At 36.2% G+C, this 13,555-nt stretch overlaps 1 protein-coding gene across 1 annotated transcript; it reads left to right on the top strand.

The window, feature by feature from the left end:
* The first annotated feature begins 7,040 nt into the window (after positions 1 to 7,040).
* Positions 7,041 to 10,505, top strand: ran (RAN, member RAS oncogene family). Its single transcript, XM_016555647.1, has 7 exons — positions 7,041 to 7,132; positions 7,746 to 7,820; positions 8,974 to 9,058; positions 9,196 to 9,321; positions 9,398 to 9,585; positions 9,989 to 10,159; positions 10,258 to 10,505. The coding sequence occupies exons 2-7, from the start codon at positions 7,788 to 7,790 to the stop codon at positions 10,300 to 10,302; spliced, it is 648 nt and encodes a 215-aa protein (XP_016411133.1). The 5' UTR covers positions 7,041 to 7,132; positions 7,746 to 7,787; the 3' UTR covers positions 10,303 to 10,505.
* Positions 10,506 to 13,555: the final 3,050 nt, after the last annotated feature.

Here is a 13,555-nt window from a genome sequence, read left to right as displayed (position 1 = left end):
CCTTTATAGTCAAAGTGGGACCGGTAGTTATTCCAAAAACAACATTCAAATGTAAATTAAAATGTGCAACAATAACGATCTGCTATTTGTTCAGTGCAGTGATACAGTGAACAGGTATTTAGCACAGCTGGAAAAATTTATTGACCAAAATGTATTGATCAGAAACCTACTACTAATTGTTATAAGGGGGTGGAGTTTGCCAGGCATATGGGCCTAAGACACCAAGTTGCCCCAAATCACCACTGTGTGTGTGTAATTATTTTTAATGGTTGTTATTCTGAAAGTGAACTTGTTCTTCTGTCGCTTCAAAATAAAGTGTGCATGGCGTTAACGATGCAAAGAACATGATGGATGGAAAGAGGAACTTGTTTAGTGGCCCAAAGTGTAAGAAAGTAAGAAAGTAGTGATGAAGATGTGAAAAGAAAAAGAAAGAGTAGCCATACTTATGGTGACCGCATCAGTCAAGATGCTATTTTCTGCACCTCACAGCCATGTACAGAATGAGGTTTGTCTAGATAGTGTATATGAGACTGGTTAAAACTGCATCTCTGCAGTTATTAATTATTCCATTTGTGTGTTTAGAAGCAAATTATGATGTTCAGCCATACTGAGATGTTACTTACCTGGTAGTACTTACCTCGTGAGTTTATTATTCAAACCAACATTCAAAGTGATAAATATTAACAGGTAAATATAAACTGTAACCTCTCTAAAAATGAAGGAATAGTTCATATTTCCAGATTATCATGTTTTCCTTTCAAAACAAAACATTTTTGTAGATTTTCCAAGTCTTTTAAATGTGGTACACAGTAGGGCTGTCAAAATGACTGAAAAACTAAATTCGAATTTTCCACTTAAAAAGCTTTTGGCTTCTCTCCTGAGGCCACAAGAGGGCGCATCGAGCTAAATATTATGCACGTTTCTTCAAAGCGTAACAAAATAACACAACTATCTTTGAAAAAAAGTGCATAGTGTTATATATATATATGTTATATATTCACTTTACTCTGACTGAAATGGCAAGATTGGCTTTCATCTTGTGAGAATGTTGTGACTGTATTGTTAATATCTCGCTGTGTCCCGTCTGATTAAGACATGCAGTAACGGGTCACTCAAGTTTAAGTCCCAAAAGAGATGTTTGAGAGATAATACATACCACTGAAGGTGATGTAGGCCGAGTTTTCAGGAGGTCCCCAACACCAAAATCGATCAGTTTGACCTCCATAGTCTCAGTGTTGAACAGGAGGTTGGACATCTTTAACGACAGCAGTATCGATCGCATGCCGCATGAAATGACGGACCAATGCCTCACTGAAGAGGTCGCCCTGATGCTCCCAAAAATCATGCATGTCCATGCAGGGTGAGGACCGCTCTAAATCCATCATGTACTGGTCGGGATGGTCCTGCCAGTCCAGCAGCTCTATGATGTTGTGACAGCGGGGGCCTTGATTGGCCATGACCGTCAGAGCCACCTCTAGAGGAACCGGACTGGGACGGTCAGGCTAGAAGAAAGACTGATTTTTATGATGGTCAGATGGAAGTGGTTTCTCAAATAAGGATTTAGCTCAGTCTGTTTGTCTATTGAAATATCTGTACTCTGTGTTTTATATGAATCTAAGATGTTATAAACTGCAAACAGTGAATGAGAGGTACGACTCGTTTTCTGTCTTCATTGTGAATTTCACAGCCACCGGAAGGCTGTCCCTTCAAAGACGGAGCCGCATCCTCCTTCCCTCAACTTCTTGACGATGATATATGTCCAGGAAATGTAGTCTATTAAAATATAATTATAGTTTTTTTATTATTATTATTATTTAATAAAGCAGTGTCCTGCAGTGTGGCACGCCATACTTTTTCTAAAACTATTTTACCATTGTTTCTAATTCTCATATAATTATTATACTTCTACTTTTAATTACTTCATTTTACTTGAGAGAGATATTGCTGAATCTATTTTTAAAATTCAGTTGACGCACTTTAGGTCTATTTAAGTGAACTGCAAAAAAGCCAAATTGTGTAAAAACTAAAATGGTTTAAAATTATGAAAAAACTAGAAGAACTACCTTCCAGGAAATATTACTGCAGCTACAGCTGTATTATTTAAAACAAACCTTCCTGTAGAGTGTGTGTGTTATATATTTTGGGTTATGACAGTAAACTCACCCTTGTTCCTCGCAAGGCTGTAACCATGTCTTGAACATTGGGGGGGACCAACTTTTATTTATATATATATACACACACACACACAGAGAGAGAGAAAGAGAGAGAGCGATCATATGGCGCAGGGGGAAACACAGAAACATTCTGGAGCACAGAAACACCCCGCAACTTTTTTTAAAATTATAATATATAATTTCTCAGCAACAAGGTGTTTTTGAAGTAACTAAACACACAGCTTCATTGTTTATAGAGAGAAACGTACAGATGCAGGTGATTCACACAGCAACTTTAATCTCTCTCTCTCTCTCTCTCTCTCTCAAAATGGCCATATTAGAGAAAAAAGTCGAGTTGTTTGAGTCACTGGATATAGCTGTCGGTCATTTAACATTTCTATCGTAAAACAGTTGACTAATATTAAATTAACTGCATTTTGCAAATTTCCATTTTACCTCGCTGTCTTTAAACGTTAAACTTAAACGTTAAACTGACGCTTCCCTCTGAATTTGCGCTCTGCTTCTGTGAACAGTAAACCCTACTTTGATTTGATTGGCCATCTCAATTAGACGAACGCCGGTCCTGGAGAGCCGCAGCCCTGCAGAGGTCAGCTCCAACTCTAATTAAAACTCACCTCCCTGTAGCTTCCTAGTAACCATTCAGACCTTGAGTAGCTTGTTCAGGTGTGTTTGATTAGGGTTGAAGCAAAACTCTGCGGGGCTGCGGCTCTCCAGGACTGACGTTCGCCACCCCTGGTCTATGGTATGCAGTATATGCAGTGCATAGGGGTGCCGCACACAGGGGGCGCCATTTTGCCGAAATCATTCTGTGAAAATATTATTTAATAAAACGTTATAAATAATCAAAAGCTTAGTTATTAAAATATATTGTATTATTATTGTAAAAAATAATGTATTGCAAAAAAATTTATCTAACGGTTTTTAGCATTTTAATGAGTTCAAAAATTTATTTATTATAATCTTGTTAAGACGCGGAACGGCCGTATCTCTTTGCGACCACAACAAACGGGAGACTTTTCAGTCGCGCACTTCAGCTTTAACCTACCTCAGCGCGCGAGTCAAACGATCGCGGAAAAGCTACAGGTGCCAAGTGACCTTCAGTAGAACAACAGTGAACTGCGGTCTGATGAGATGTTGTTATTTCAGTAAAACAAACTTTCTTGTCCTGTCAGCCGTTTTTACTGTGCTCACGGCGCACGCTCTTCAACTGTATGCGAATATGAGGCGCACGCTCACTTCATAAATAAACCGCACTAGAAACTGCGAGCATACATCGTCAGTTAAGTCTGCAAAACTGTGCATGCATGTATATATGCATTACATTTAAGAACGTCTCTCAAATGCATGCAGCCTACTGAAATATTATGCAATTCAACATAGGGCGCAAGATGATATTTAATTTTTTATTTATAATTTAATGAACAAGTAGGCCAAATGTGAGCACAGTGCAGTTGTACTAGAAAATATGCGCTAATTTTTCGTTAATTTGTAATGTACGAAAATGAAAAGAAAATGAAACCATATTTAAATGCATAAAATAACTTTCTTATCTTGCATTATTTTCCTTACCTTTGTACAGAGCTCGATTTAGGTATGAGAATAGAATGTTAAACATTGACTTTTTCAGAGTTCATTGATTATATAAAATGCAGTGAAGGTTGACTATAGTTATCTGCATGTCTCATCCATGAGTAGGCCTATATGCAATGATGGAAAACAAGATTTTGGGGGTGTTAAGACCCAGAACCAAGCTTACTGAGCAGTAAAGCTATAGTGAGCACTTTTATTAAAATACCTGGAGCCTAGGTAATACAAAAATAATACAAAAATTGTCATTCACTCAGTATTACTTGATGTAATTCTATCTCAAATGTAAAAATGATCTCAATTACATTTAAGTACAAATTAGTTGTATTCAGTTGTGTTTTAGGTCCTAAAACGGTCCAGTACTTTCTAGTCAAATCCATTTCTATATAGAAATAATGAAGATTTCTGTGCCACCCCAGACTGGTTCCTGGCCCCTTCCTGGCCACCCCTATGAAAACATCCTGGCACCGCCACTTCCTAAGAGGGCAAAGTGATTAATATCAGTTCATTTCTGAGTATCTCTATTGCTCGGAAGAAAAAAAGCACATGTTTGTGAATGGCCATTTCATTTATATTTGAGAGAAACTGAGAAGATTATAAACAAGGATACAAACTGGCCACCTTTCACTGAAAATTGCTGTTCTGAATTCAAAGGCCATCTGTGTGATTCCAGTTGAAAACTCTTGCTACTTCATACTTCAATACAAAACAATGCTGAACTTTGACAAAAAGGAGATTTTTAAATGCTATAATAGTGATTTTATAATGTCTAAATATAAATTCATTAGCAAAATGTGAAAAAGAACTATATTACAGAGTGGAAATGGTAAAAGAGACAATAAATTATCCTCTGCTGCCATCTAGTGGCATCATGACATTCATTTTAATAGTATTTGTTTTTCTACCAGGTGAAATCTTGGCAGAAGTCTTCCATTTAGCATGGCAAATTTTCCATGAATTATCTCTATAAGTAAAAATGAAAAAATGCAGATGTTCTTTAAAATAAATTTTACTCTATAAAAATATGAAAAATGTGAATAACTTTGAGGCAAATTAATTATATATATATATATATATTCAAATTACCTAACTAAAAAGTGAGCAATATTACATGTGTTTGAAAATAAAAATGAATAAAAAAATGTGTTCTACTGTCTGGGGTCTGCCATCAAGAGATAAAGGGGATGTTATGTGACATACTTTTATTTATTATTTTTTATTTTTTTACTTTTCACTTTTTTCCCTTTGGTATTAAAAAAGGGGAAAGGGGGTACAATCCTTTGTCACTTTTTTCACTCCTGATGAGTTTGTATCCTTCCATGCACAAGCTAGTAATGGGCTTTTGGTCATTGACTTGCAGAAAGTTTTCTGCGGGAGTTAGTGTTATGGGACTCAAAACAATGTGTTGTATTTACAGAAGGCATTTGTAAAACGTTAATTTACTTGTATGACACAAGTTGTTTCATAAAGTCTGACAGATTGGGAAAGGAGATTACCAGCAGGTTTATGCATGGCACAGATCTGTTCACTTGGCATGAAGCCCGACTGTTTCAATCTCAACATAAGGGGTACATTTTCACCACTGATATGACCAAATGCATCTATGGATTCTGCCAGGAGGCCTGTCCTGTGGATGCAATCGTAGAGGTACACACATATATTACACTGAGACATAAGATACAGATAGATATACTATACATATATACTATGTCAGTGAAAAAGTTAATTTCAAACCCTGTATGTAGATATACTTAATAGATCACAGTAGCCATTTGGTCCAAAACAGTTCATGTTATACACTAGTTCCATTGATAATGTAATAATTTCCCCCTCTCTCTGTACTAGGACCCTAATTTTGAATATGCCACCGAGACTCATGAAGAGCTGCTGTATAATAAGGAGAAACTGTTGAACAATGGAGATCAATGGGAGGCTGAGATTGCTGCTAACATTCAGGAAGATTACCTGTACAGATGAACCACTAAAGCTCAGATATAACATCCTGATAATGTTCAGATAACAGCAAAACAAACATATATATTTGCTGTCTAAACGCACAAAGCAAGCACAACACACAATATAATATGCAATGAATGTTTATCTGTATTACATATCTGTAAGCATTCAAACATAATAGGTTATACTCAGGGGTGCATATTACGCACAATCATATATGAATGTTCACAGCAAATTCACATATTCATTTCTTCTCTAATAAAGTGATTTAATGACATAAACAAGAAACAAAACATGGTGTACTTCTATTCTTATCATAATGATAATTAGTTAGCTGTTTAGATTACAAATATTATTGTCGGTTGTGTTTACTTTTGTAAATTGTATTCAACCTACATTATTGTATAAACTTCACATATATATATAGTACATCCAATAATATTTTAAACATATTCTATGTATATATATTATATTAAATTGAAGACTTCCGATGCAAAAGCCTCTAAGTGATGTCTGAAATTTTCTTCTAAAATAAGCATCCTTATCAGGTTCCTATGTTTAGTGTTCAGTTGTTAATTATATATTATTTTATGTAGTATAATAATATAAACGCACAAATCAAGATAAACACAACATAATGTTATGCATAATTAATAAATGTTTATCTGTTATTTAAAGCAGTGCATTCAAACATAATATTCTCAGGAGCACATATTATGCACAGTTGTATGTGAATATTCACATATTTGTTTATTCTCTGGCAAAGTGATGTAATGATATAAATAAAGCAAGAAACAGATTATGTTGTATTTCTTTTCTTAACATCATGATAATAATTCAACTATTTGCCACACTCAGATTACACATATTATTATAGTTAGCCGTTTTTACATTAATTGTCGTACAGTGTTATATAAACTGCACAACAATATTATGTGTGTGTGTGTATATATATATATATGTATGTATGTATTTCACAATATATTTATTCTGGTCTTCGACCTACATTACTGTACATATTTCATAATATATTTTATTGTACATAACAGTAACTTCTATATTTCTTATTTTATTGTATTTCTAGAACTTACTCTAATTCTCATGCCACAGTCCACATTATGTCCTCGTATCTTTTCTCTCGCAGTTTCTGTTTGTTCCCGAAACAATAGTGCATTCCCGAGATTAAGCATTTATTAAGCACATTTATATGTGAGTGTCATATATTTGTTTACCCAGTAACTGAAGTGTATTAAATCAATCCTCATATGTTAAGGTGTCAGTGAGCGCCGCTAGAGGGCGCGAATGTCCCGCGGCGCTGCTGCGTCACGTGGTAGGGGCGGAAGCGTTTATGTGAGCCATGCTGAATCCCGCGCGGGCGCAGCCATTTGCTCTTTTCTTCGATCGCTTCAACACCGGTGAGTGCGGAGCGACGCCGCTCATCCTGTCGCGAACTCCTTTCATTTAGGCGTTTTGTGTTCCACCGAGGACAAAACACTCCTGAAAGACTTTGTATTTGGCTGAAGGTGTCGTAAGTCGACCGGTTTGGTTTTATTCGCCGCTGATGTGGAGTTGCGCGTGTTTCATCGCGGCTCATCTCTGTCGCAGCGCCGTCATGCTGGCGGGCTGCTGGAGCCGCGCGAACAACGCTCGCTTTGTCCCCCTGTTTGTGAATTAGTCTCATTTTCCTAAATTTCCGCACGCTTAAATGCGCCATGAGTTGGTTTCCGGACCGATGGGCCTGCTCGAGGCCTTCAGGCTGCTGCCGTGACTGACTCTCGGTCGGTTTCTGTGAAGTTCGGGCTCCTGAAGCAGCGGCCTCGTGTGTTTCCGCGCATCCTCTTATTTAGACGCGGCGGCTGTGCGTTTATTAACGCAGTCGTGTGTTTTGAGTCTTATAAGCTGTTTGACTTTTAATATGAGTGAAAAAGTGGTGTTTTCCGGCAGTTTAGTGTAACTATGGTCGTAATTTGTGATCGGCGCGGCCTTGTGTGTGATGTGACTAACCGTGTCCCGCCATCTCTCCCGCAGAGTGACTGCAGCACAAAGACCAACACAAACACACAGACAGCAATGGCGGAGAACGAGCCACAGGTCCAGTTTAAGGTAACGGGACTTTAACTTTTAAAGTGCTGAGAGGCTAACGTTAGAGTAATGAGTTAAAGAGCCTAACGTTTGGTGAATGTTTAATTGTTAGCGCGATTAACTGCTACGTTGTTAAGACGTGAATTAGCAGAGTTGTTCTAGATAAACAACGCAAAACAAGCGCTTGAGAGTCGGTTTATAAGGAGAATATTGGTTTAACTTGTAATCGGTTAACCCGTGTAATTTCAGTTCCGCCATATGCACGCTTTAGTAGTATGGTGTAACAAATTACATGCTTTAAAAAAACTACTTGTCAGTATTGTAACTGAAATTTAAGCCTTCCAAAGTCACAATTTCAGGCAATTGTGATGCTTGAAGGGGAACTATAAACAAAGTATACATGCATATAAATAAAATAACCATTTGATACTTTGAAACTTAATAGTTTCTAATGAAAATTAATCAGGTGCTCATTCAAAATGGGTCTACATGTGACCACTGACAATTACTTGTGATGTTAAAATTATATAACAAGAGTATGGATATTTCACAGCCTCGGGGTTATTTACTTATTTATTTTACTTATGACACTATTTTAAACTAATATTGTTCTTTAAAAAAAAGATGATTCAGATTAAAACCAGCAAAAACTGTGCTGTGAATGTGCACACGATTAAGATGGCCTGGTAAGGAGATTCTGCAAAATAATGTTTCTAAAAATATAGATAATACTGCGATTGGTGCCATTTTTACAGTTATCTGCCAGTAATATATAATTACATTAAGGCAATGTTACGTTATAATTGTGTTCGTGTGACTCTTCACACCAGGCATTTAATAATGTTTACATGAAATTAAGACAGTGAATATTCATTTATCATTCAACTTTGCCTAAGACACGTCAGCCAGATTCTGCTCATGAATGACAGACTGGGTTATATGGGTTATTCACCATATGGCCTTTTACGGTAACTTGAATATTTCTTTTGTTTTTTTTTTGAGTACCATTATTCTGTAGTTTTTCATTTAATCTCACAAAATCGCTTTTGATTAAAGCCTTAAATAATTGTTTGAAATGGTAACAGATGTATAGTATTTCCTTGCTGCTATGTCTTTGTGACATGTTAACTACTGTATTACCAGTGCTCATGCAAACTGTCTTTCCCGTCCACAGCTGGTTCTGGTAGGAGATGGAGGTACAGGGAAAACCACCTTTGTGAAGAGACACTTGACTGGGGAGTTTGAAAAGAAATATGTTGGTAAGTCTTTTGCTTTGTATGAAAAGCCCATTTCATTCACATGGCATCTTGACGCAACTATTCTGGAGGAATGTGTGGCTTTGGTGCGACTGTCACAGTTATGGGCGGCTTTTGAATTTCTCTGTGTGTCCTCTTAGCCACGCTTGGAGTTGAGGTGCATCCCCTGGTCTTCCACACCAACAGAGGAGCCATCAAATATAATGTATGGGACACAGCCGGACAAGAGAAGTTCGGAGGCCTGAGAGATGGATATTACATCCAGGGTATGCAGTGTTTTATTCACACTGTAGACCTTCTGTCCAGCAGTGGTTTAACATGTGCGTCTCTGTCTCTTTATAGCTCAGTGTGCAATCATCATGTTTGATGTAACTTCTCGAGTGACTTATAAAAATGTGCCCAACTGGCATCGTGACTTGGTGCGTGTGTGCGAGAACATTCCCATAGTGCTGTGCGGTAACAAAGTGGACATTAAAGACAGAAAGGTCAAAGCAAAGAGCATTGTGTTCCATCGTAAGAAGAATCTACAGGTACGGAGCACATCTTTAACTCAAACTCATGAAATGCACTAAATGTTTGTGTTAGATCTTATTGTGAACAATTCATGCATGCATGTTTAATTTTCAAAGAAAAATTTAGCTTGTAATGTTTAACCAACATCATAACTCTCTGGTGATGTTGATCTGCCTCCACTTTTATCCAATCAACAACCAATGCATAAAACCAAGTCCCTGCCCTATTTTTCTTTTTTGATAATTCATTAAACTTGGATGTATGGTACAGTATGGGAATGATCTGTCTCTTCCATTTCAATGCAACTTCAAGTTATCAGAGTTTCCTACGTAGACAAACATGCATTAGTTAAGGCTGAATGTCAGGCTGTTATTGACTGTAAATGTGAAGCTTGACTGATGTATCCTCTCTCTTTCTCAGTACTATGACATCTCTGCCAAGAGTAATTATAACTTTGAGAAGCCCTTCCTGTGGCTCGCACGGAAGCTGATTGGTGATCCTAATCTGGAGTTTGTTGAGATGCCTGCCCTTGCGCCACCTGAAATTGCTATGGATCCATCACTTGCTGCACAGTATGAGCACGACTTGAAAGTAAGCGCATTGTCCGGCCAGCGAGTTCCTGCTGCTGCTGCTCCTAAAACTGTTCCCGTTTAGTCTGTGCTGATCCGTAATTGACGTTTCTCTTGCAGGTGGCATCAGAAACAGCTCTCCCAGATGAAGATGACGACCTTTAACCTGTTAGCCTCTGACCTCCTTATGGCAACGTCACTGGGATTTCCTGGTGACGGTTCCTCCCCCTGCCCCTTTTACTGTAAAACCCCAGCGCAGAATATTTTTATTTTTCAATTTTTGATTTGTTTTGTGTTTTGAATTTGAGTAAACCGTGTGGTTCATTTCATTGTAGACATGCTAACTGTTGCCACCAGACACACACACATGCAGACATGCCTACACTTTGACGCACACACTCGCTCACTCAGAGGTGTGAGAGCAGGTTGAGTGTCCCAGTGCTTACTTCTCTATGTAAGGCTCTAAGCACTTAGAGGAGTTCTTGGAATAAAAACATTCTCAATATAATAATCCTTGCTTGTTTTTTTTAATAAACAACTGTTGGAATGAATTTTAAATTGTGGTGGCCTACTTGTAAAACAAAAGACTGACAATTTCCTCTTTATTCAATTGTTTACATGTAAAGCTTTGTTATTTAGGACGCTTCTGGAAGTTTTTTGCATTTGCTCAGACAAGGAAGCAAAGTAATGCTCAGGTCTAAAATGCGAAGTTGCTAGTCATTGGTGTGATATTTAAATACTGTGGATATTTTTGGAGTGCAAATTGCTGTCAAGTCTAACAACAATCCACGAGGTCAAGAATAGAACAGCATGCACCTAGTTTAAGGTCTGATGTGGTTTTACATAAATATAGGTGAGGTGTCTTACTTTATCTGACAGTGTTCAGTGCGGTTCATATTGAAGAGTCGAACCTTTTTACTTCAATATTAGATGCTATTGTAAAGTATGGGATTTCCTTCAAATGAAGAGGGTGTTTTTTATATATATATAAGTTGGAATAGTTAATATTTATGAATACAATACCAGTAAACCCAAAATGGGCACTACTCTGTATTGGAAAAGTTAGTATATGTCACTTTTTAAAATAGTCTATTTATGTACTAGATTTGATGAAAAAGATGTGCTTAACATTGTGAAAATGCCATAAATATTAAATGAAGCCTCACAATAAATTAGACAAAATAATATATATATATATATGCAACATTACATACTGGGGAAAAATATTTAAATTGTGTATATATAATATGAGTGTTACATATATTTCACATACATGTAAACAAACTTTTATTTTGGATGCGATTAATTGATTTGACAGCCCTAATTTAAATATTTGCATTGCATTTAGTAATGTTAAAATTATGAAGTTAAATTTTAAGTGGTTACATACAGTTAAGAAAGTCAAGACCTCTGAGATGGCACAGGCCAAAATCCATTCAGACTTTAAAAAAACCAAAAACTTATTTTTCACATTATAAGGGAGAATACAACTTTGTATTTGTAAGTGATTTAATGTTAGATTTGTTTGTCATGAAATGTGTGTATCCCATAGTAAACATTCATTATAGAGTCAAGACTTTATTGTCATACTTTATTATATAAAATCGAACGGTGCTGTTATATAAGCAATTTTATGTAGTATATTTACTGTAATGATTTTTATTTAAATATATCTAAAATCAAAGGCTGTCTGCCTCTGCCTTTGTCGTTTTGTTTTTGATGTAGGAATTTTTATTTTTTATTTGTTTATTTTATTGCAAACAATTCAAAATATATCTAAAATCAAAGGCTGTCTGCCTCTGCCTTTGTCGTTTTGTTTTTGATGTAGGAATTTTTATTTTTTAATTTTATTGAAAACAATTCAAAGATGACATTAATGAAGTACAACTTTGCATACATTACGCATAATGTATCAACAATACATCCAATGTCATCTGAACATATGGAAGAGAAGAGAAAAAATAAAGTTGTTTATGATGACGTAGCGCAATCCCTACGTACTGCGTAATACTACAATGTGGCCACCAGAGCGCAGAAAATAGTAATTTATCTCACTCGTGTCAGAGTCTGTGGAGTCTGGGTTCACACACATTGAGAAGGAAGGGTTTTAGAGACCTTCTGTCACATTTCCTCCGCTCTACAGATGATGAGGTTGATCATGAGAAGACGGCTGTGACTGCGCTTCCTTATCCGCTTAGTGTTGACAGAGCAGAGGGTTAATGAATGCCAGCTCTCCTGCTTCATGCGCGGTGAAGTGGGCTATACTCATTGATCTTTAACTCCAGCCGCTGTGTGTGTGTGTGTGTGTGTGTGTGTGTTAGAAAATAATATATCTCACACACCGCAGTCTTGGCATGAAAATCATTACAAGTAGCTAATAAATAGTTACTAATATAACTGGAATCACATGGGATTCCATGTCAGAAACACATAGCTGATATCTGAATCACAGAATCATGCTTTTTTTAAAGACAAGAAAAGTTAGTAGAAACTAACGAATAAGTAGTATATAATGAATACCTACCATTTTATACATAAGGCCTATATCAGTTAATAATGCAATAGTTACAGTTATTTAAATGATTACTATATAGTAATTATTGGAAAAGGTAGTAGCGATCATGGACAAATAGGCTACTGAATGGGGTATGAAAATTATAATTCTTTTAATTTTTTTTAGTAAATGGTCAATGAAAAGCAGTGTCAACTTTCTGGAAATGCAATAAATATTAAATGAAACAGAATGTATTAAAAAACATAATGGGCAACAGTGCACAAAATGTGGGGAAAAAATAATGTCAAATATTTAAAAGTAGTTCGTTATCACAAATAATTTCATTGAAAATATTTGTTTATTTGTATTTTATTTTTTAATTTGTTTTAATACATACATTTAATTATATAAAAATTATGACATTTTTCATTTTAATGGTTAGATATAGCCAAGAAGGTCAAGACTGCAAGATGGGACAGACCAAAATGCATGTAATTTTTTTTGTTTAATATCTTTAATTTCCCTATTTGATATATTTATATTATAATCACTACCTTTTCATGCTATGTTGATTTTATGTTATTATTAAACATCTAATAGTTATCAAAGAACATGGAATAGGTGCCGTTTGATGTTTAAAAAGGTCATATCACCGTGTATGCATGAGATGGGCCATATAATGGATTCAGTGAAACTGAAACGGATTCTAGTCCATATCGGAATATCTCTATGTACCGGTAAAACATGACCAGACCGCTACAGTAGCTACATCTGAAACAGATAATGAGCTTAGTCTTTACTGAAATGTATTGTTACCAGCAAATAGCATATTTAGTAGGAAATAAAAAAAATGGCTCATTAAAATATTTTGGAGGAATAAATGTGGACTGAGTCGCACACACAGGCATAATGTATCAACAATAC

The sequence above is a fragment of the Sinocyclocheilus rhinocerous genome, unplaced genomic scaffold (assembly GCF_001515625.1).
Source record: "Sinocyclocheilus rhinocerous isolate Xijiao unplaced genomic scaffold, SAMN03320098_v1.1 scaffold70, whole genome shotgun sequence".
Lineage (NCBI taxonomy): Eukaryota > Metazoa > Chordata > Actinopteri > Cypriniformes > Cyprinidae > Sinocyclocheilus > Sinocyclocheilus rhinocerous.
This window is presented reverse-complemented; position numbering and strand designations above follow the sequence as displayed.

Coding starts and splice junctions, on each gene's coding strand:
- ran (XM_016555647.1), top strand. CDS start 7,788: ATGGCGGAGAACGAGCCACAGGTCCAGTTTAAG. Junction 9,586..9,988: donor ATCGTAAGAAGAATCTACAG/GTACGGAGCACA, acceptor TCTCTTTCTCAG/TACTATGACATCTCTGCCAA. Junction 10,160..10,257: donor AGTATGAGCACGACTTGAAA/GTAAGCGCATTG, acceptor TTTCTCTTGCAG/GTGGCATCAGAAACAGCTCT.